The sequence below is a fragment of the Balaenoptera borealis genome (genome assembly GCF_965194805.1).
Source record: "Balaenoptera borealis genome assembly, chromosome: 6".
Lineage (NCBI taxonomy): Eukaryota > Metazoa > Chordata > Mammalia > Artiodactyla > Balaenopteridae > Balaenoptera > Balaenoptera borealis.
The window spans coordinates 54,156,990-54,178,751 of NC_138863.1; the positions used below are offsets into that span (position 1 = coordinate 54,156,990).

At 36.5% G+C, this 21,762-nt stretch overlaps 1 protein-coding gene and 1 long non-coding RNA gene across 19 annotated transcripts in view; one reads left to right on the forward strand and one right to left on the reverse strand.

Annotated features, from left to right (window-relative positions):
* ZNF385B (zinc finger protein 385B) overlaps positions 1 to 21,762 on the forward strand; it is a 424,173-nt gene that overhangs the window by 382,980 nt on the left and 19,431 nt on the right. For all 18 annotated transcript variants that reach the window (XR_014246181.1, XM_082397549.1, XM_082397551.1 and 15 more), the window contains one exon: positions 8,253 to 8,415. Coding sequence is in view for 17 of the 18 variants with exons in the window: in XM_082397549.1 (XP_082253675.1) it covers positions 8,253 to 8,415 (163 nt within the window). In the remaining variant the exon portion in view is untranslated. The remainder of the gene's footprint in view (positions 1 to 8,252; positions 8,416 to 21,762) is intronic.
* The window catches only part of LOC309631341, a 780,796-nt gene that overhangs the window by 376,000 nt on the left and 383,034 nt on the right, over positions 1 to 21,762 (reverse strand). The gene's annotated exons all lie outside the window — the stretch shown is intronic.

The following is a 21,762-nucleotide window of genomic DNA, read 5'->3' on the forward strand; positions in this document are numbered from 1 at the left end:
AGAGTGGTGCTATTAGCAGAAAGGGAATGCTAGAAGGAAGACTAGGTAATTTTGGCAGCAAAGCAGAGACAAATGATACAAGGAGTTTGGTTTTGAACTTATGTTTAAGGTGCTTTGAGATATCCAAGTGGATATTATGAGTCTGGAGCTCAGGGGAGAGATCTGGACTAGAGAGGTAGAAACCAGGAGATTATCAGTATAGAGGTGGCTGGGAAAGTTATGTGGGTGAAACTGAACAGAGAGTAGACAGGAAAGTTTGGAGTGAGAAGACAAGAAGGCTTAAAACTGCGCCTTGGAAAATGTCAAGAATTCAGTGACCGGGCAGGGGAAGATGAGGCTGCACGTGGTTCAGAAATGTAGGTGGGGGAACATCAACCTCGGAAAGAGCCTGCGGAAAAGTGCCTTCCGGAAGAAGCGAGAGATCAGCAGGGTCACGTACCCCTGATTGGTCAAGTAAGATGAGGAATTAAAAGATGTTCTTGGTTTTAGGACTTAAGGCATTGGTGTCTTGGTGATGTCTGTTTCAGTGGATTGAGGTGGACCAGATTAGAGAAGAGAAATTGGAGATGTGCATACAATTAATTGACCAGATTAGTCTGTGAAAGGAAGCTGAAAGGGTGAAAAGCTAGGGTTGAATGTAGCTTGAGGGATGGTCTCTTTTGGGTTGGGGAGATCAGGGTTTGTTTAAACACCAATGATAAGGATTTGATTTGGGAAGGGGGAGTTGAGTATAAATGTTAAAAAAGAGAAAGGGTAATAGACACTGGGAAAGGCAAAAAGGAAGAGAATATCTAGATAGAGACTTGCTTAATAGGAGGAATAGCTCCTTTTCTATGAAAGCTCTGGCTTTTGGTTTATAGAGCCCCCTGAAATTTGAAATCTGTGTGTTTAAGAACCCCATTACTCTTTGACTTGCTGTGGTAAGAACCTTCTAGTTACTCTACTGTCTTTTTTTTTTCCTTTTTGTAGGTCTTAGCTGGATCAGAGTGTGCTAGAACAAAAGCCCTCAATGGCTTCTCATTACCTACCTAATTAAGTATGCTATTGTTAACTGTCTTCCCACTATCTAGTATTTAAGGCCTAAATAATAAGGCACTTGTCTTTCTAATCTTTTCTTCCATTCCTACTCCACACACACCCACATTTCACTCAAACTGGATTATTCACATTTCCCTAAACAAAAATTGGTTTTGCCAAATACTTCTTTCTTATAGTCCTCTCCTTATTGAGAGTGTATATCTCTTGTCTTTGAAATCCTTTCCATTATGGAAGGCCCATCTCAAGGCCCTTTCTTTTCTCAAATTTTCATACAATTTTATTCAGCCCAAGGCAAGGGTGTGTGCACATTTTGTTGCCTGATTCCCAGAAATATGTTTAGGAAAACGTATAACTATAATATATCCATAATGACAAATTAGGGTATGGAAACTAATTAGGATATTTTTAAATGTCTGCTTTAATTCAATTAAAGCACTTTAAAAATCATTTTTAGTTGTAAAAAAGAAGAAAAATAATCATTTGAAGCATCTAATGTCTATTTTTACATCAAGGGTGACAGCACAACTTTGAAAAACAACCTATATATCCATAAATAACATACGGTTGAAATAAATTACGGTTCATTCATGTAATGGAATAAATATACACACCCATTTTAAAATTAGAAAACTTCCTAATTACTCGCTTTAAAAAATATCTAAGATCTATTGCTGAATAGAAAAAGCAAAATACAAAACAACATATGTGGTATGTAGGCATTTGTCTAAAAATGGAAGAAGGGGAAAATACACACATACATATATATTTGCTTGATAGGCATGTAAATTATCTCTGGCAGGATACACAAAAAGTGACGAGAACTAGTTGCGAAGTCTGAGAGGTAGACTTTTCACTATGTACGCTCTTTTGTTTTATACTTTTCAACTGTGTGATTATATTACCTGGATAAAAAATAAATACAATTTAAATTTAAAAGAAACAAAAGTAATAGCTAATTGGACAGAAATGAAATTCTGTAGAAATCATTGTTGATTCAAGTTCAAAAATTGCAGATATTCCAAATATTATAACTACTGGTTATAATAGAATAGAAAATCATCTTTTAAACCCTTTCTTATCCTTCAGTGGGATTTTATTTTGAACTCTCTTCAGCTCTTGCCTGGATGATTGTAATAGCCTCCTTTTCCACTTTGCCTCGTCCACAACCGCCCCACCATACACACATAGCTTGTTCTCCACACAGTAACCAGAACGATCACTTTATAAACAAAAGTCAAACAAGGTTACTTCTCTGTTCAGAACACTGCTGGGATTTCCCATCTTCTCAGAATAAAAGTCAAAATCCTTAGAATAGCCATTTGCAGTTCCCTGGACCTTAAAGGCTCTTCTCCCAGGTATTTACCTGGTTAACTCCCTCACTTAATTCAGGTCTCAGTGCAAATGCCTCCTCAACAGAAACTTTCCTTAATACCTAAAATGACACCCACCCCATCATTGTCTATCCTCCTTACTTTTCCTTATTTTTTTATAGCACCACCTAACATTCATAAACGTATCGCTTAACACTTACTACCGTAAAATATATATAAATTTGTATTTTATTGTCTGTGTCCCCATACTAGAATGTAAGACCTGCATCCCACAACACTTGGAATGATACCTGGATCATAATACGTATTCAATAAATATTTGTTGAATGGAAGAATGAATGGACTCCCAGCATTAAATTCCTATTTTTAGAAGATTTTACTTACTCTATCCTATATATATAATTCAAAAACTTTTTATTGAGTCTATACTGTATAATAGGCACTTCAGAAGACTCGTAAGACAGAGTTCACATTGATCTTTTCATATATGAACAACCTTTGTTGTGACTCTAATTGGTGAATAGAACTTTTTGAACAATATTACTTGGAATCAGAAACTGAAAGACCACTTAGCATTCACTGATTATATTGAAATATTTTGGTATTTATGGGCGAATCAAAATTATGGGTATTTTTATTTTAGTTTTTCCTCCAGCAGACCAATTTTTTATATGTGAGGAAGGTTGATCAGACTAATCTACAATGGAAACTTCTAGTTTAATCTGGTACTTTAATGTAAAGATAGCCTTAACATGACTCAGGTTAGCTAAGTGACTACTGAAGAGGTATAGTTTTATTATTTTCTCTTACTTATATTTGTATGTTTGAAAGGGTATGGTATTAATCTTCAAATTTACATATTTCACTTAATTTTGAATTATAAAATATCTGCTGGGTTTTAAAGATTGGTTTAGTGCTTTGGGGTAGGAGTTTTACAAAAATCTATTTTGTAAAAGAGATTTTCAAATGAGTAATGCTAAATAAATAATATATTAAACATATATAAAACATTACTAAAGCCATTCTTCAACTCTTTCAAAGTTACTTTGCCACTTTTGTCTGCAGTAAGGATATTATTTATCAAATGTAAGGAGACACAATGCAAATTCTAATTTTAGATTTATTTTGTATCATTTATGTAAATTTCTTTAATATGGAAATGGAAGTAAATGTAATACCTTCTATACTGATTAAAAATTAATGTGTAGAAGCCTGGGAGCCTAATTTAAAAGACCATCAGAAGACTTGAATTAGTCAGCTGTAGAGTCACAGTGTTAATGCAGAGACTTGAATTATATTGCATTACTTATCACTGAGTAACAAAAAATCGCTCTTAGTAAGCATACCATGGCAATCCATTTCCCCACTGAAAGATAGCAGCACTCTCAAACACTTTAGGAACTTGGGATGTAACTGTGAAATCACTATAAACTCTTCTTTATATTTCAAGGTAGTGGAGAATTATTAACTAAAATGTCCCAGTTTAATATGAAATTTGAAATTAATTTGAGAGAGGTGGATAATTTTGAATACTTTTGGGAAAATCATAAAATAAGTGACTCAAGAATATTAAGTAGTTATTAACAAAGCCTTAATGTTTTATAATGTATTATAAAAATAAAAGATGATATCCATGTGTTTCATAAAAATTCTTAAGATTTAGAAGTTCTAACAGGTTAGGTCCCATATGCATAATTCTTTGAGAAAATTAGATATGTTCATAACTTATAAATGTTCCCATTATTACATATTCAAGATTATGTGAGTGTACAGAACACTGATGTTCCCATTTGAGGGTAATAAGTTAGAGAATATGGTTTATCAGTACATTCTGAGTGAAGTTCATGATTTGCTCCCCTTACAATTTGGAAGAGAGGGCATATTTTGCCAGGGTTCATTTAATTCATCTTGCCTCAGTTAAACTCTAGTGCACCTACTAGGAGTTTGCACACAACTTATCATTAAATTGACTCAGATATTGACCCCCAACCCAGAAGACAAAGTAAATATACCTTTCAAAAGCTGTAATGTAAATGCAATAGAGAAGTAAGCAGTCTTATTTTCTTAGGGTAAGCATCTCAAGATACTTTTTTGCTGAATTCTTAACTAAATTGTGATGATGTTAAAGAAATTATGACATTAAATAAGACTCATTTTATTATCCATTATCTACATTGAAAAAAATTCACATAAACCTACTTCCATTAGGTTGATGGGGGAAAAATCTTTTTCAAAATACAGTCTCTATAATTTACAGTATTCGTGAATAGAATTTAAAAATTTTAGTATATAGAGTATATACTTTTATATACTTTTTTTATATACTTTTTTTCTGAAAAGTAACTGACCTCTACTCTTTCCCATCTAACACTGCTTAACACATTGAAATCTAACGTCTCAAAAAAACAGATGCCAATAGTTTTAATGATACACTTTCTGTAATTAAGGGAACAATTCCAATTACTTTTTAAGATGCAAAAACATTGGGTCCATTGGTAAATAAATACTGAGAACTTTCTCCAGTGACATTACTCTATCTCAGCCACTTGCCAGTTTGGGTTTGGGCTGTTCTTTCTTTACAAAGTAAACACAGTTTAACATCTTGTTTCAAGATCCTATCCACCTCTCTGAAGTCCAAAATAGAAATAAGGTAAAAAACAGAAATGGGAGCTCAGTGAATTATAGAATTGCTCATTATTGCATTTTTATTTGTAAAGCAATACATTATCTCATTATTTATCTTTTTTATTTGGACGAGTAGGGTCCTGAAAGATGTAGAGGATTTTGGAAAGTGAGGGGCTTTAGTAACAAAGATGGAGATGAATGGAAGAGCAAATTCCAAGATGTCATTTCCTGTCAAAGCTATTCCTCTACCAATGGGTGGTCAGGTAGCTACTGGAGTGACCTCTGAAAGAAAAACTTAGATACCAATGAATTCCCGTGTGGGGGTCAGTATGGTGGTTTGGGCAGCTCTCTAATTCTGGCAATTCTTGTCAAGGGGTTTCTTTGATCACTGCCAGTTTGGGGTGTATAGCAACACTTTTGGGAGGGAATCAGAAAGCAGGCCATTAGTGCTAGACAAATAGGTGTCTGCTGACTAGTCACTGAGGTGTAAAATATTATAAGTCTGTTTGGTTAACCAAGTCTCTCAGAAGTGATACGAGAACCATCGTTGATTGGGCTTGATTGTGTTGCATCGTTCATGGGTTTTCTGGCTCTTGTCCTTTTTTCTTTCATTCCTCAATTAAGGAGATTCCCAAATAATGAAGGCAGGTTAACCGTGTTACTATTTAACAGTGTCTCCGTTTCACTTGAAGATTTGCCCAGGATTTAGAAGCTGTTGACACCTCAGATACAGTACTGAGGACAGCATAGTGCTACTACCAAGAATACCACAGGGTAATTGGAAAGATTTCAAGTGTGAATGAGCAGTGTCTGCCACTGTCTTAATTCCAAATCTTTCCCAAACAGTAGTCAGTAGAGGCTAAGAAGCCTTGTTTTGCTTTTCTCCATGCCCCAGAACTCAAAAGGAAACTGAATCATGGCTCTGGAGAGCTCTTTCCAACTTGGCATCCAGTGAGGTGTCACTCAGCTGGCTCTTTATCCCAAGTGCTAATTGATACTGTTAACTTTCTGCAGTGATGCCAGGAAATAGTAATGAGGAAATGACACTCTGCTTATCTTGTGCTAGGAGGTTTTATTTAGAGAACTATATGTTTATTTAGCCAAAGCGCACTAAAGTAACATCTCACTGTTTAGTATACTTGGAAAGATGAATTATTAGATCTCCTGATATCTTGTAGAAATTGTTACATACCTAAGAAGTGGGCCTTTCTTAGCTTCTCAACAGAAGGACCAGGCCTAATGTACTCTACTGGTATATTTCCTATGAATTAAGAAGGTATTCCCTACTCATAGAAACTTCTGTTAAAATATAATCCTTCACTGAGTCATGAAAAGCAGTGTGCTTTCTTTGTGTGTAATTTTTGTGTAATGTTTTACTTCTAATAAAATTATATTGTTTACTTAGTGTGAGTATGTACATGTCTAACGTGTGGGTATGAAGTTAAATAGGAGTACACACGTAAGCATGTCAGATCCCCATAATGGCTTCTCCACCTACATGCGTGGCCTTGGATGAGTTGTTTAGCTTCTCGTGCCCAGTTTTCTATCTGTACCTGCCTCACAGGGTACTGTGAAGCTTACATGAGAGAAACATGTACTACATTTCGAGCTGTTCTTGTCAGAGGCTCAGTAATATCAGCCATTATTATTATTTCTTCATGTTATCAATTTTTAAATTTTTATTTGTATATTTTCTTAATTTATATCTACCCAACTATATTTGCTGGATTTAACCATTCTCAGAGGGTGATAAGACTCAAAATAATGTTACACTTTTCTCCTCTCTTGGGATTGGGTTTGTGTTTCAACTTGACAGAGAACAGCATGAGAAGTCCTTTAGCAAACGAACCTAGAGCCATGATAAGTCGATGGTGGTCTAAAACAATATTTACAAAAAGATATTCAGGAAGTTAGGGACTGTGTACAGTCAATACAAGTCTGTTGACCTTGGGTGATTGGGGTTATGTGCTAGGAAAATCACATGTGTTTAATTGAAATGTAGACTTAAAACCTGGCTCCTTTTGTCCATTGCCACTCCTACCTACCTACCTACCTGCACGCACACATGCACACGCACATACATACCACCTGTATTCTGTTTGTTCAGGAAAATGGATGAAAACATCAGTATAATCGTCTTCAAACACATACAGGTGTATATACGGAAAATTGACGTAAAAAGAAAAGTTATTATTATTTTAGAAATCCTCTAACAGAAATTCATTTTATATGACAGGTTTATCATCCTCTTCACCTTTATAACTATGCTAATATACCATATAATATATGTTTTAGTTTGTTTTTTACATATAATATATGTTTTGGTTTGTTTATATTTTCAGGGTCTATTAAAAATGAAATTGAAGCAAGTATACTTAGATTCTTTTGTTAATATGTTCATTGTACTAGATGCCAAAAAGATAAAATCCTTATTCTTTAGGCAGAGGGGAATTTTCCAAATGTCAGCTTATTGACTAAATGTTTTCTTGTTTTGCTGTAATTTGTTTTTGTCTTTTGAAAATTTTTAATATTCACTTGCCTTGATCGCTTTTCTTTCTTTTGATCTAGTACTGAAGTCACAGTTTCACCTATGCTTTTTGTATAAGTGAATGTAATACTAACTGCTTTGACTTCAGAATCACATCTGAGATCAGAAACAAGCATTGTCCCTACCTCCTTTGTGGCTAATATTGTCTATTCTTAGAACTGGAATCATCAAAATGACACATGAAGCGCTTGTAGATGACTCCAAAATGTAGTGCCATTTCCACTCACTAGCAAGTTGCTTTGTCACATCACTTGCTGTCAGAGCAGAGCCAAGAGGAACGTAGGTGCAGGGAAGACAGATTTGTAGCTGAAGGGAAACTAAACGGAGTGGCTGTGGAAGGACATGCCCGGGTAAGACACTCAAAGCGGCTTGCTGCCAGCCAAACATTTGGCAAGTAACCCTGATGGGCAGTGGTGGGAGGACACTAATGACAAAGTTCACCTTCGCCCCAATTTTGTCCTGACCCTGTTGTCCACTCGTATAATGTCTGGTTTTGAAAGACACAGATCCTCTGTGTTGTATAGAAGGTTTCAATATGCAAAAAACTCTTAAATACCGGTCTACTATTCATTAAATGCCAAAAACATAGTGGAGTGCTGAGCTGTAAACGTCTGTGGTGCCTATGATTGAATGTATTTTTTCCTGCATGATCATCCATTGTGCTGTTTGTAAGTAGCAAAAAAATGAGCCTGATTTGTTCTCCTTTGTAGAGCCAGGCCGAGGCCCACTACAAAGGAAGTAAACATGCCAAGAAGGTCAAAGCACTAGAGGCAACGAAAAATAAACCCAAAATGGTTTCTTCCAAGGACAGCGCAAAGGCTAATCCCAGCTGCTCCATCACTCCAATCACAGGCAACAACTCTGACAAATCAGGTCAATGACACTTTTTGTTCTTTACATTCTTTGTGTTCCTCCTGGTCCTCTGGCCTCACCCCATCCTTCTCCCCTCCACTGTTGCATGTTACTCTCCATGACTTGTTTTTATAATATTAATATGTTCCCTTCACAGGAAGGGTTATGTGTTTGCACGGAATCTAAGCATTTGATATGTTACCATTCCATGTTGTTAAATATATACATTTAAGTATATATGTGTTTGTGTAAATATATATATAAGTATATATGCATGAAAATAAGTGGAGGCTTCTTGGTCACATTGTGTTTAGACAAAATCAAGAAATGGATCTAAAAGACTGAGTTTATTATTCCTCTCTATTCATTTTACATTTGGTTTTTGCTATGGACTTTTTCAGTGAAGGAATCCTTAAATTTGTTTATTAACAGACATTTTCATATTTTTTTACCCGCGTAACAGGGAGTAGAAGGGCAAAAAGGTAAAGTTTTCTGAGAGAGCGGCATTATTAAGTGAATCTGGAAATGTGTTCAATAATAAGAGATTTTGATTCTTTAAGATCTTCATAGAGTTCTCCTCAGAGTTACAAATGAACTCAAAGATTTTAAAGGAACTTTTCACGGTTATGAACTGACTAACAGAAGAACTTTATGAATTGGAAATGGGCTACTAGTGGAAGTGCCTCTTAAGCAGAGTATTTCATAGTTCCAGTGAATCAGCAGGTTTTCTGAGTAGGTTCAAACTGAATGATTCAGGGAGAAGAGAAAAAATTTATTTTTCCAGCAGGTATGCCATGAAATTGGGTGTTTAATAGGCTTTCACACATTCACATCTGCCCATCAGGACCCAAGATGGGTAAGTCACCCTGTTGTAGTGACTAACTGAGGAACAGTGCCTAGTAAGGGAAACTAAGAGAATAGATCCCTTTTTCTTATGTTTGATTCTCTCTTTAGGGACCTCTCTGTTGTTGGAAACACACAGACACACACTTCTCTTCTTATTCTCTTCTGCTTTCCAAGTCATTGTAGAATTTGAGGAAGAGACTTAAGAACGCTTTCCTGTGGTTGCCCAGGGCCTTCGGAGAAGCACAAATCCATTCATAAGAGGAAGATTCAGTAAAGCCTTGTTAGACAAAGAGAGACTATGTAAGAAGTGACCACTATTGATGAGGTCCCATAGATGCTGGTTCCCAAGGCTCTGCAGCCTGGAATGAGTGAGCTGACCCAAATTTGGTGATAAAGGCTTTTGTTCTTCATGCGATAGAATCACTAAATCATGTTATCTGGTGAACAGATAATAAATACTGAATTATTACATTGCACTTTTCCCCTTCTAAAGAACAAAGCCTTTTTACGTATATTAGCAAATTAATCTTTAACCCAGATCTATCAGATATTAGGGTCAAATATTATCTCCAGTTTATAAAATAGCAAACCAAGGCGAGGTCCACATTGCGGCCGTTATTTGCTCAAGGTTACTCAGTGTTTGGAAGAACAGGAGCCATCATCTCCTGACTTCCTGCCTAGTTTCATTTTCTGCAGGATATTGTTGACTCTATGAAATAATACTCTGTCAGGTTTTATTACCTGAATTATGCTCTTTACCGACAGAAGTACTTATAAGCAAAATGATAAAACAGTGGAGGTTAGTGTCACTCCATTCTTTCAGCTTATTTTGTGTCTCGAGCTAATAGCACAGTGGGAAGGTACTGTAAGCATTCCTGCATTGGTATTGCATGTGCTCAATGCTCCCCTTAAGTTATATTATAATATATATTACTATTATTTGCAGATTGGGTTTGCTCTAGACATAGTAGATGAAATTAAAATTAATGAGGGGAAAAAAGTGTTAAAAATGGAAGTAGAAAAGGATTAATGAGAGAAGAATCAATGAAAGAACAGAAGATAATTAAAGGGAGAAGGAAAGGTGTAGAAGAAGAGGAAAGGAAGAGAAAAAAGTCAACAATTAGCGAATAGACCCAAGAAAAGAGCAGTATAGAAATAGAAAATCCAAATAAAGGGGCTGGGTCAGAATCACAACATACCTTAAATCTACAAGATGCCCAATGAGCATGTTAAAATAAAGTTCAGTGACTCAAGACTTTTATTCTGACTCTCAAATGCTAGTGAATGCTCAAGTGAAAGAGACTTTACAAATAACTGTGTTTGGCTAGTGGGCAATAGAAACACACCAGGGTCAAGTACAGCAGTGATATAAACAAGGAAAGAGAACTGAGATCTAGAAGAACCCTAGAAGATGAGAGTGGGGAGAGAGGAAAACAAATCTCAACCACAGAGTCTCTTTCCCAGTAGCTATGTGATGGTCTTTAATCCAGCATCCTCTGCTTCCTCTGCCACTTCCCTATCCACCCTGCAAAGTACCTATGGTCTAACAGTATTGACCTCAGTCACCATGTCCCTGTCCAGACTTGGACTAGAAGTAATGCAAACTACCTGTATTTGGGGTTACCTCATTTTTCCATGTTTCCTTACTCAAATCTGTGTAAATTATTTGGCAATACATTGGTTAGGTCATTCAGATTACTTTTTCGTTTCTCCATATTTTAAGTATTAATGCTAATGAAATATTTAGTTCGGCCTATTATATCTATAAAAGCAATACCAAAGCTGTTGAAAGATGGCACTATTTAAAAACAAAGTGGGTCGTATTTGCTAAATAGATATGTTTTTTGGTCACTTTCAACTGAATGTCAGCTTTTAAGCAAGAATTCACATGTGGTTTTTTCTTTCTTCTTTTTTTTTTCACACGTGTTTTGTAGAATTTTCAAGTTAGAAAATTAGAAGTTTTGCCCAGATGGGAAATCTGGTCTAAACAATGTAATACATAACCAGTTGTTAACCACCTATTTCTAAATCCTTAAAAAGCTCCCACAGCTTTGTCAGAGTCATAAAATTTTTTGGTAACTTGTTTTGATTTCCTTTAAAACCCCATTTTAGAAGTTAGGAGACACGAAGACCAGTCCTTCATAAACAGTCTAGGTGGGATGTAGAGGGGAGGGAAGGGGAAGAACTGTGGTACCTAATTAACTGAAGTGTTTTATTTCAGACAACACTGCCTCTAAGGAGTCAGCCAAAAATTAGAGTAATAGTCACAGTGAAAAGTCATGGTTGATTGACAGTTCTTAAGAGACTGAAATTCCCTAGCACTGGTCTTTTTCTTCTGAATGAAGTGTTCCTATCAAGTGGGCTTAAGCAGTATCTATGTGATTCTGAGATAGTGGAGTGAAAAGTAAATATGTTAGTAACTTGATGTCTCAGCTACCAGATTTCAAAATCCAGGCATTCACAACATCCATAGGATTGACTAATTCAATTTCCATTCTCATACTTTAGCATCAGTAACTTAGCAAGAGTATTGTTCAATGAGGGCAAATCCTGAGGAACAGGAAATAGCCAGATGTTAAGGGAGGGAGCTTCTGGGAGTGCAGCATCCTGGGATTCACTGAACATCAGTCAAGGAAGAGTGTGATTTCAGAGTATCTGACAAGGAGCGTGCGAGCCACAGATGACCTCGCTTTGCTCCTTGAGAGCACAGATTATTTATTCTAAGAAGTGGCCTAACAATCTTCCAAGAGCTATTGATAGAAAAGCCTTTTTACCTCCTATTTTAGCAACTGGGACAACCATTTTCTTATGATGCATTTGGAGACATAATTTAGATCATGTTGTAACTGGATCTGTGCAATACAAAGAAATTTGCTATAATGGAGCTATCAGATATAAAAAGTTTAGGGTATCATGGAAAGCTTTCTTTTTTTTTTTCTCTCAAGTCAGTAAACAAAATGAGTTTAAACTACAGTAACAGGAATTTCATTTATTATAAGAAGCTCTGACCACATGATTGAAAAAAAATTAAATATGTTTTATTTCAGGCAGGATAGCTGTCCCATTCACTTTTTAGAAGTTGGAGTAGAATTAAATGTAAAATCCAAAGAAATAGCTTTCTGGTCTCCTAGGATCTATCCCAGCTTTTAATGATGCATCAGTGGGAGTTCAAAACTTGGTAGGAAGGAGGAAAAAGGTGCTTTGGGAGAATTGGGATCAAGACACAGCAAGCATTAGGCAGCTTCAGGAAGGTGGCTAGAACATATTGGCCAGACACTGTACCTAAATTTCTCCCTAGAGCTCAAGTGTCATAATGCCATATGACACAACACTTCCCTGTGATAATATGCCCCATACATCAAGTTGAATGCTCTTTGTGACAGCACTTAACCACTCATAAGAAGCTCAAAAAACAAAACAAAACAAAACAAAAAACAGAGCCTTTGGAAGACCTTATTTCTTGAAAATAATAAAATATTTTGATAATCAACCTAATGGTAAAATATTGCGATAGTCGAACTAATCATCCATATGTCTAGTCTTTAGCACAAGATTTTTTTAAATTAATTAGATATCAAGATGGGGGAAATACATTTGTAGCTCAAAGTATCCTACGGATAGCCATTGGCATAGCCATTCAGAGCTAAACAGCTTTTAATCAGTTGCTGTCTAAAAAGACGAAAGCAGATGGAATGATTCAAAATGCTATAGATATATTTATAAATGCAATTAAGAGCAAAGATGATGGAACCAGCATGTTCTGCTTAAAATATAACAATAGGAACACCTTGAATTTGTTCAGTTGATAAAATCCAGTCACATAAATGTTTTCGTATGACCCCCTCAACAACCCTGTGACCGGTAAGGCTGATATTAGTATCCCTCTTTCACATATGCACACAACAAACTGTATGTCCATTTATTCATTTAACAAATATGTATTATCTATACTTAGTAGTATAGTACATCTGTAACATTTTCCATTTCAAGACTGCAACAATGAACAGAAAGACATGTTCTTGCCCTCAAGAGATTCCAAAAGAAAAATAATATATAGTCGCCACCTTCAAGCTGCTCCCAAAAATGTGGTAACAGTGAAGAGCCTGGGTCTTAGAAAGATTACATGGCTTGTGTGAGGCTTTAAATGGCTTGCACACTCATATCCCAGTATAGTCAGAGCAGGAACTCAGGGCTTCTTGTTCCATGAATATTCCACTGTTCCCCTTACTTCTAAGCTTCTCTGACTCAGAAGAGTAAATTCAAGTACAGTATCCCAATGGGAAAAGTCAGAAACCACTAACCCACTTTTTAAAGAATTAATGAGTAGGACTATATATTACTTTTAAATTGTATTCTGACTGTTGATATTTTTCAGTAGGAGCTATGACAGTGACAGGGTCATTGAGGCTTTGTTTTAGTGATAATCCTTAGTTTCTGTGCAGTGTGTTGTCTGCATCATTTAACTGTAAGAGAACAAAGCTTTAGAAGTTACAGATATTTTCAAGGCCAAGTTTGAATGAAAACACTCATATCAGGTAAATGACAAGTGTTCTCAAAGCTCCAGCTTGACAGCTGTAGACTTTATGTGACTAGAGCCAAACACACTCACTGAGATGGAGGTCAGCAGTGGGCAAAGGCATCACCAATATAGCAGAGCCTTGAACTGCCTCCTAAAGGGTCCAGTGGATTAGCCTGAATGCTGTCCACATTTTCGGTAGCATTTTGAACCATCCCATCTAAAAGATTTCCACTGGGGACAGGGACATTGTTTTGTTTATCCCACACCCATGACTATACCATGGAGCCAGAGATGACAGTATCAGAAAAGACTTAAGAAGGAAGGAAAGAAGTGAGGATACCTCAAAACTCATTTTAGTTTTCAGCATAATGTGCTTTTGCATGGCGGCCGTTCCTCAGGTGTGAACCTAGAGCAGTATCAACTAGTACATCAGTATGATTTGCCTGGAAAGGCTGCAGTTCAACTTTTTATGGTCATCCTGTTACGTTATGAATGTACATTTTTCAATTTTGTCAAAGAGGCTTTCTGCCAAAGATACAAATGGAGACCCTCGCCTCGTCATTTTTATGGGTTTCCCTGTGTGTTTCACAGTTTTTATGTGTTGTTACAAATGGGGCCAAGTTTCCCAAATGACAACTTCTCATTTCCACCGACTGCTGCAGGACTCCATTGATTAGCCAGCAAGGTCTTTGTAAATGCCTCTTTCCCCCATTTCTGTCTCTAGCAACAGGACCTTGTGCTGTTGAGTAGAAGAAAATGATAGTTTTCTGCTTTGGCAGCATCTGTCATTTATAGACCAGCGTCACCATAAATTTGGCATACATCTATCCAAATACAGGAGGCCAAGACTTAGTATCCCTCATAAAAATAATAGATTAACTATATTATGACAAACATCTTAAGTCTGAAATTCTGGGATACAATCATGTAGAACATAAATTGAGCTCCATCTGTCTAAAGAGAACAGACCATTATACTAAGGCTCATATTTCCATGAAATGTACATATATCATTAAGACTTTCAAAGTCAATTTAAAAAATGAAACTGCCTCCATCTTTGTCCATGCACCTTGAATTTGACAGCACCATCCTGCCAGGCAAGGCTGAAGATTCTTAGGTAGTTAAGTATTTGTCATCCTCTGGAAGGTAACTTCTGAAACTTTTGAGCATTTTATAGTGCTTTGAAGTAATACTGAGCATTCATTGTCAGGTTCTTCACTTCTGAAAGCTATTTCCCAGTGTTGCTCGAAGTAAGTGAACCATAAGTTGAGACTGACTTGTGATTTACTCCTCAGTAAATCTATTAACTTATGATTTATGAGGGATATGTTATAAACCATTCTAAAAAGCAAAACCTTGGATATCTCCTTTTAAGGCTTATATCGCTGTTGAAAACTTTTCTCATCTTCAAACATATTTCACTGATATTCATCTCTTTTGATTACATTTATTTACAGCCTTTCTGCATCAAATAGATATTGGAATATAAAAGGACTTCGTATGTACACTGAATAATTTTATAAATGCACAACCATAACTGCCCTTGAGATTTTAACAAAGGTTATTGCTTACATTTTTATGACGTTCAACTTATTTGCTTCAGGAAGAATTCTCTTACATTGACGTAATTTTTCTGAAATGAGTAGATGAAGAAATAGAACTACTCAGTAGATATTTGTAGATTCTTTGCAGAGCATTGGCACTCGGCACTTTTGGGGATTCTGGGCCCAATTCTGATGATGCTTATAGCCTAACACCACACAAATTTAACTCTATAATATAAAGCTTAAAGTGTTTTTCATAGAAACATTTCTAAAGTATTTTCCTCTTCCCTGACGTCTTTCTCTGAGAATCAGGTTCACTGTCATGGACACCGGGCCTATCATTATGCAGTAACGGTTTGGTGCTCTCATTTCTATAGACCAGCATAACCCAATAAAACATTCTGTGGTGAAGAAAATGGTCTATAATCTTGGTTGTCCAACATGAGTGCCATGGGCCACACGTAGCTATTAGGCACTTGAATTGTGGTTTATGCTCCTGAGGAACTGAATATTTAATTTTATTTAATTTAAGTAACCACACATGGCTACCATATTGGACAGCAGATCTATAAACAGTGGTAACTCTTTGCTCTTTTGACTAGCTATGATTCTAGAGAAGGCATTAAGTTCTCTGAGCCTCTTTTTTCCCATTTGTAAAGTGGGAATGCCCTCCCTACAAAACAGCAGTGTTGCATAAATCAAATGAAATGATTGTGAAAGAGCTTTGCAAAGTGTAAAGCATAATTAAAGCAACTATTATTGATATTCTTACAGTTTGCCTGTTTGTTTTTGGTCCTCCTGTGGGGTCTTATTTCAGCTGCCCCTTCTTGCTGATTTCAGTGAGAGGTGACAACTGCCCCTTGTGGTAGTCAGCTATCATCATCTTTCATTATGCTGTACCTAATATAGTATATTCAAGAAAACCAGATCCAAGCTTATTAGACTTATATGCAAAAAATAACTTTAACAGCAGTACTAATAATAATTAATGTATATCATTATATGCTTGATACCACTGTGCTAAACATTTTATATAGACTATCTTATTTAATTATAACAATCCTTTGATGGATACTAGAAAGTGAGACCTAGAGAGGGGAAATAATGGCTCAGAGTCATTCAGATGAAAAGCAGTTTCAAGGTCTCACCCAGGCGGTCCCTCGAATTCACTACCATGATATGCTGCCTTTAGATGAAGGTTCATGGGCTTTACTGCACATGTTTTTGAAAACTGTTTGAGATTCTTTTTCACTAGGTGACACTTCCAGAATTCTGACATCTCAGAAAGGTGTGTTATTTCTTTCCCCATCCTATTTTACAACTGTTTTATTTTTTTAAAAATCAAGTTTTGAGTGGCTTTGGATAAAGACGTATTAACTAAAGTAGGATTTTTGAGAGCACTTACCTACTTTGCATGTATGACATAGTAGAAAGAGCATGAGCTTGATTCACTCCACCTCTCACTGACCATATAACCTTGACCAAGTAACGTTTGCTGACCTTCTATTTCCCCATCTATAAAATGGGAGAGCTGATATCTACCTCCCAGGGTTGTTGTCAGGAATGATGAACTAATAAATGTTCCTGGCTCACTGCCTATCACGTAATAGACACTCAATAAATAGTAGCCATAAAAAGCAACCATTTATTCAAAGAAATTTCTAGACTCTTTCCTTTTGAATCTATGATCATTTCATGCCATGCAACAGTTATATCCATACACTTACATCCCTTTATGTGCTTGTTTTATTAGCTCAGGGTAATTATTTGCATTTGTGTTTTCATTCCAGGACATTAGGACTTGATGATCCTGACTCTCCCAGTGGGGCATTTAAAGATGTGGAACGACCTTCTTGGTCTTCCTCACATTTTTGTGTAATGGAGGAAATGTCTTTCTACTCATTCTTCCACTGGTTAATGTATCTCATCCATTATGTCCCCTGCAGCTCCTGGTACTCCATCCTGCACACAGCAGTCACGTAGTCAGCATATATTACATTAATATCATTAAGAGCAATTTAACAGGGGAAGCTCTGGTACCCTCCCTAAAATATGGATAGGACAAGAAGACAGTGGTTAGCTCTCTTTCTTCATATTCAGTAAGATGGATGCCCCACCTCCTAGGTCAACACTCTGTTCTGTGTGTAGCTACAGTATTAAAACAAGGGACAACCCAACACATCTTTATTTGTTGAGGAAGAAAACTGGGTACTACCGTGAAGAAGCAGCCCTGCCTGGAGCCCAGGTTGGCTACGGAGATCAAAGGAGTAGGAGGGACGATGTAATCAGAATGAGGAACATGCCCCTGCTTGACAAGTCCCTGCTGGCTTGTCAGTAAATAAGGAGATATTTGTCAGCCCATACATTTTACTTCTAACATCTTCCAAAAAAAATTCTTAGTCTGCAAATTTTATTTTGTTTCTTGTATACTATTAATTACTTCTCCTCTAGAAATTATGTTCTTTTTCTTTGAAATGTGAAATGACAGAATTCTTGTCACAATAGAGATTATTTTATTCCTTGCTTTCAAAAATTTGAACTTCGGTCAGAGTCTTATGATGATTTTTGCCCATTTAACTAGCAAAATGACCATATCTAAGTTAAAATAATTTGTCTTCCCAAGCACAATATCTTTGTTCTTAGCTCTCTGTTAACAAATAAAATATTTTTACTCAATGTGGAAATTAATTAGTGTACTACATTTTGAGTTAAAGAAAAGTTATTTATTTTACTCTTTTCAAAAAAAATTTTACCCAGTTTTTGGACTAACCCATAGACTCAATGTTTAATATCCAGTAAAAAAATTTTTTAGGTACTTTGAAAAATCATTAGCAGATGTTCTGTTTATATTATTTATGTCATTTTAAATGAGAACCCTTTTGGAAAACAACATCATAGAATAAATCAAGAACCATAAAAATGTTCATTCCATTAGACCAATTAATTCCTCTTCCTGTAATTTACATCAAGGAAATAATCCTAAATACAAAGCAAGAAAAATAAAATGATATACATGAAGACACTCATCACAACATTATTTGTATTAGGGAAAACTGAAAACAAGATGATCAATACTAGGGAAATTATTTAACTAAAGTACTTATACCCAATAGAATATTATGCAGCTTTAAAGTAAATAAAAGTAACAACATGAAACAAGAGTATAATACATTAAATCAAAAAGTTACAAAATATATTAAATCAAAAGTTACAAAATGGTTTGTTGGTACATGTATTTGTACATATTTATTGAGCCCCCTCTGGATAGGGGCTTAATAGCCCCCTCATGCTAGGCACTGGGTGTATGATAGTGAACCAGGCAGATTTGGGCTTTGCCCTCATGAGAGCATATTGTCTGGAAGGGTAATACTGAACAAATGATGACAAGGTTGATGAAAAGAAGGGGACGCTGACCTAGTCTGGGAATGAAGGGAAGGCTTAAGCAGGGGACTTAAGCTCTCTCTACCTAGTGGGAAAAAAGATGTTAGCCAGGCAAACAAAGGCTCTGGTTTAGGGGTGGAGGGGAAGAGGATTCTCATCAGAAGGACCACTACTCCATACAACTTGAGATGTGAAAGACTGCCCTGTTTAAACACCTGAAGCAATGAAAAGACACTTGGGGACAAGAAAAGGAATTTAGGATGTTGGTAAGGAAGTGGTTGAAATGATGGCTAGGGACAGAAATGAAGGCAGAATGAAGTGATGGGTATAAACACAGAGATTCTTAACATCTTTTTGTGCCATGTATTCCTGTGGCTGACTAGTGAAGCCTATTCTCTGAATGGTGTTTTTACATCTGTAAAATGAAATTTATAGTTTTACAAAGAATTCCAACCAGTTGTCAATCTTTGTTATGATATGGTAATATAGCAATAATGCATTAAATAAGATCTAACAGGTCTAATATCTGCCATAATTTTGAAGTGTTGACAAACATAAACAGTATTTTAACCTTTCTATAACAACTGTAATATCTGATGAAAATATCTGACTTCTATGGGTGACAAAGTTAAATGTACTACCAAGACTGCTGTAGTTTGTTGCCTTCATTTATAATTGAAGGGATATGATGAATTTCAGAGATAAATGAAAATATTTATATTTTTTTATCATCCAAGTTCATGGATCCTGTGAACTCATGGACCCCTTGGAAGTCCACAGACCCCAGGTTAAAAACTCCTGTTTAGTGTGAGAGGATAATGGGTTTTTTTTTTTTCTCTGTTCTCCATAGACTATGTTACTTGCATAATAGTTTCTTCTAATGACTTGATGAGGTTTATATACCTTGGGGCACAGGTAGGATGGGAAAGAAACTCATAGCCATTTGTTTTGTATTATAGTTGGGAGGCTCACAGGCTGCAATACAATGTCATATCTCTTTCTTGTTCAATTTCCTCATGGTCACAGCCAAAAGTCCCCATGTTGCAGTATCCCTAAGGGATCTAGCATGATGAGACACCCCAGGCAAACCCCTTTGGAGGCCCAGACCTCTTGAATTAATCTCACTTTTTAAAGGAGACTTTCTGTGGTCAACAGACTTTCTCCTGCAACCTGTAGGTCTTAAACATAAAGCTGGCTTTGACAACTTTGCAATGAAGCAGCATGTTGAATTTAAGTACAAATGCTAGATTCGAAATGTAAAAGTATGATTGCCTTTTAGCAATATATTTTTAAAGGGTTAGTAGTTTTCTTATACCTGAGCAGTCCAGCCCCTGAATGTCTGCATAGTCTCATTAGGGCAGGCAGTTCCCAGTTAGGTCCATAAAGAGTAAAAGCCCATCTCCCTATCTCCCTGGAAGCAGCCTGAGGCAATAAACTTGTTGGCTGACAGTAATTTTTAAAATATTTTCTCTATTAGATAAAGATATATTTTTTTAGATGAGAGACTCAGTTTCCTCAGTACCTCTCAGGCTGACCTTTCCATTGACGGTGTGAGCGTCACCCTGCCTGGAGCACCAAAGCTAAACCCTAAAGTCTGCATCTAGAGAGGAAGGAGGTGGGAGGAGCAGAACTCAAATGTTTCCCTTGTACCTTGTGAATGTTTCCTCTGTGAAGGGCCATTAGTTTAGAAGAAAAAGAACCTGCTCTTCATTCCACCTAGAAAATTAGTTTTTAATCTTATTCCTGGCTTGTGAATCGCTACTGGACCTACTCCCTGAGGGATTTGATTTGAGTGACATGAGTTACTTATTCTATTTTCCATAATAAAGCTGCCTCAGAAATAACTGTTTTTCATCTCTTGGTGACAAATCAGAAAAGGGGCAATTTTTCAACCTGAAGAAGTTGAAATATGATTTCTCTATTGTACAAGTCAAATGGCTGGAAAACTATACAAAATAGGAGAAAACTGTTCATTAGATTCAAGCTCTAGCGAACAAGCCCTCTTTTGTGCTTGCTTAGAAGTGACAAGTTCACTAATGTCAGTGCCAGCTCACTGATACAGAGTGTAGGCTGCCAGTTTCCAACATGGAGATATTTGGAGATGCCACTGTTTTATCCGAGTGTGAGACTGGCAGCTTCTGCTCTCCAACAAAGTGGCACAAGGGACAATGGGGCAGTTGTCATGTGGTACTCAGACAAGGAGGGTAATGACTGTCATTTCACTGGGCCACAAAATCACTGCAGGGTATAGCCCAATGGTGAGAATCTGATTGACTTAGGCTTTCATATGGAAAAGGCAGGGATACCCTAGGTCAGGATTGAGACTGGCAGAAAATTACAGCACAGGACCTGTTTTGAACTTACGAAATTAGTTACCTGACTTTCATGGGTCCTAAGTTACTTAAAATAAATAAGCTTTCTTGTTTTTTTAACATAAGGGCATACAGATTCTGATTCAGTAGAGTCACTTTCATTTATAGATAATTTCCCCTGCTTCCAAGATTAGTCTGAAGGCCAAGGTATGAAAATTAGACATCAACATAGTTAATTAGGAATTAGCAAGCTTCATGGTGATAAACCATGCTTGCAGAGACAGGGTTTCTGGAATTTAGCTAGAGGCATGGTAACATGGCATTGGATGGGAAGGGCCCACCAGCATCAAATTGGCCCAATGTATAATATTTTAGTGCTCTGAGAATTTCAAAAACTAGCTTTAATTTCCATGTCGGTCCTTGACTTCTTGATGTTTCTGGGATTGTCATGCAAGTCCTTTGCTTTGTTTTCCACATCTGCAAAATGGCATAAGCCATATAGAGAATTCTTTCCATTTCCAAAGTGGTCCAGCAATTCACCCTCAAGTGGGGCATTGAGATCAAACATTTTCCAACAAGAAGTCCTGTGACTATCAAAGCAAGTGAGCTGAATAGCAGGTGTTGTGAGATAAGTCAGACAATACTATACTATGTGGGTAACCCTTGGGGACACTTAGAATTACATCAAGTCTAAATGAGGCATCTAGTTGGAGGAGGCCTAAATGGATGATTAAAGGACTTCCAGTATACTGGCTCAGTCTCAGGC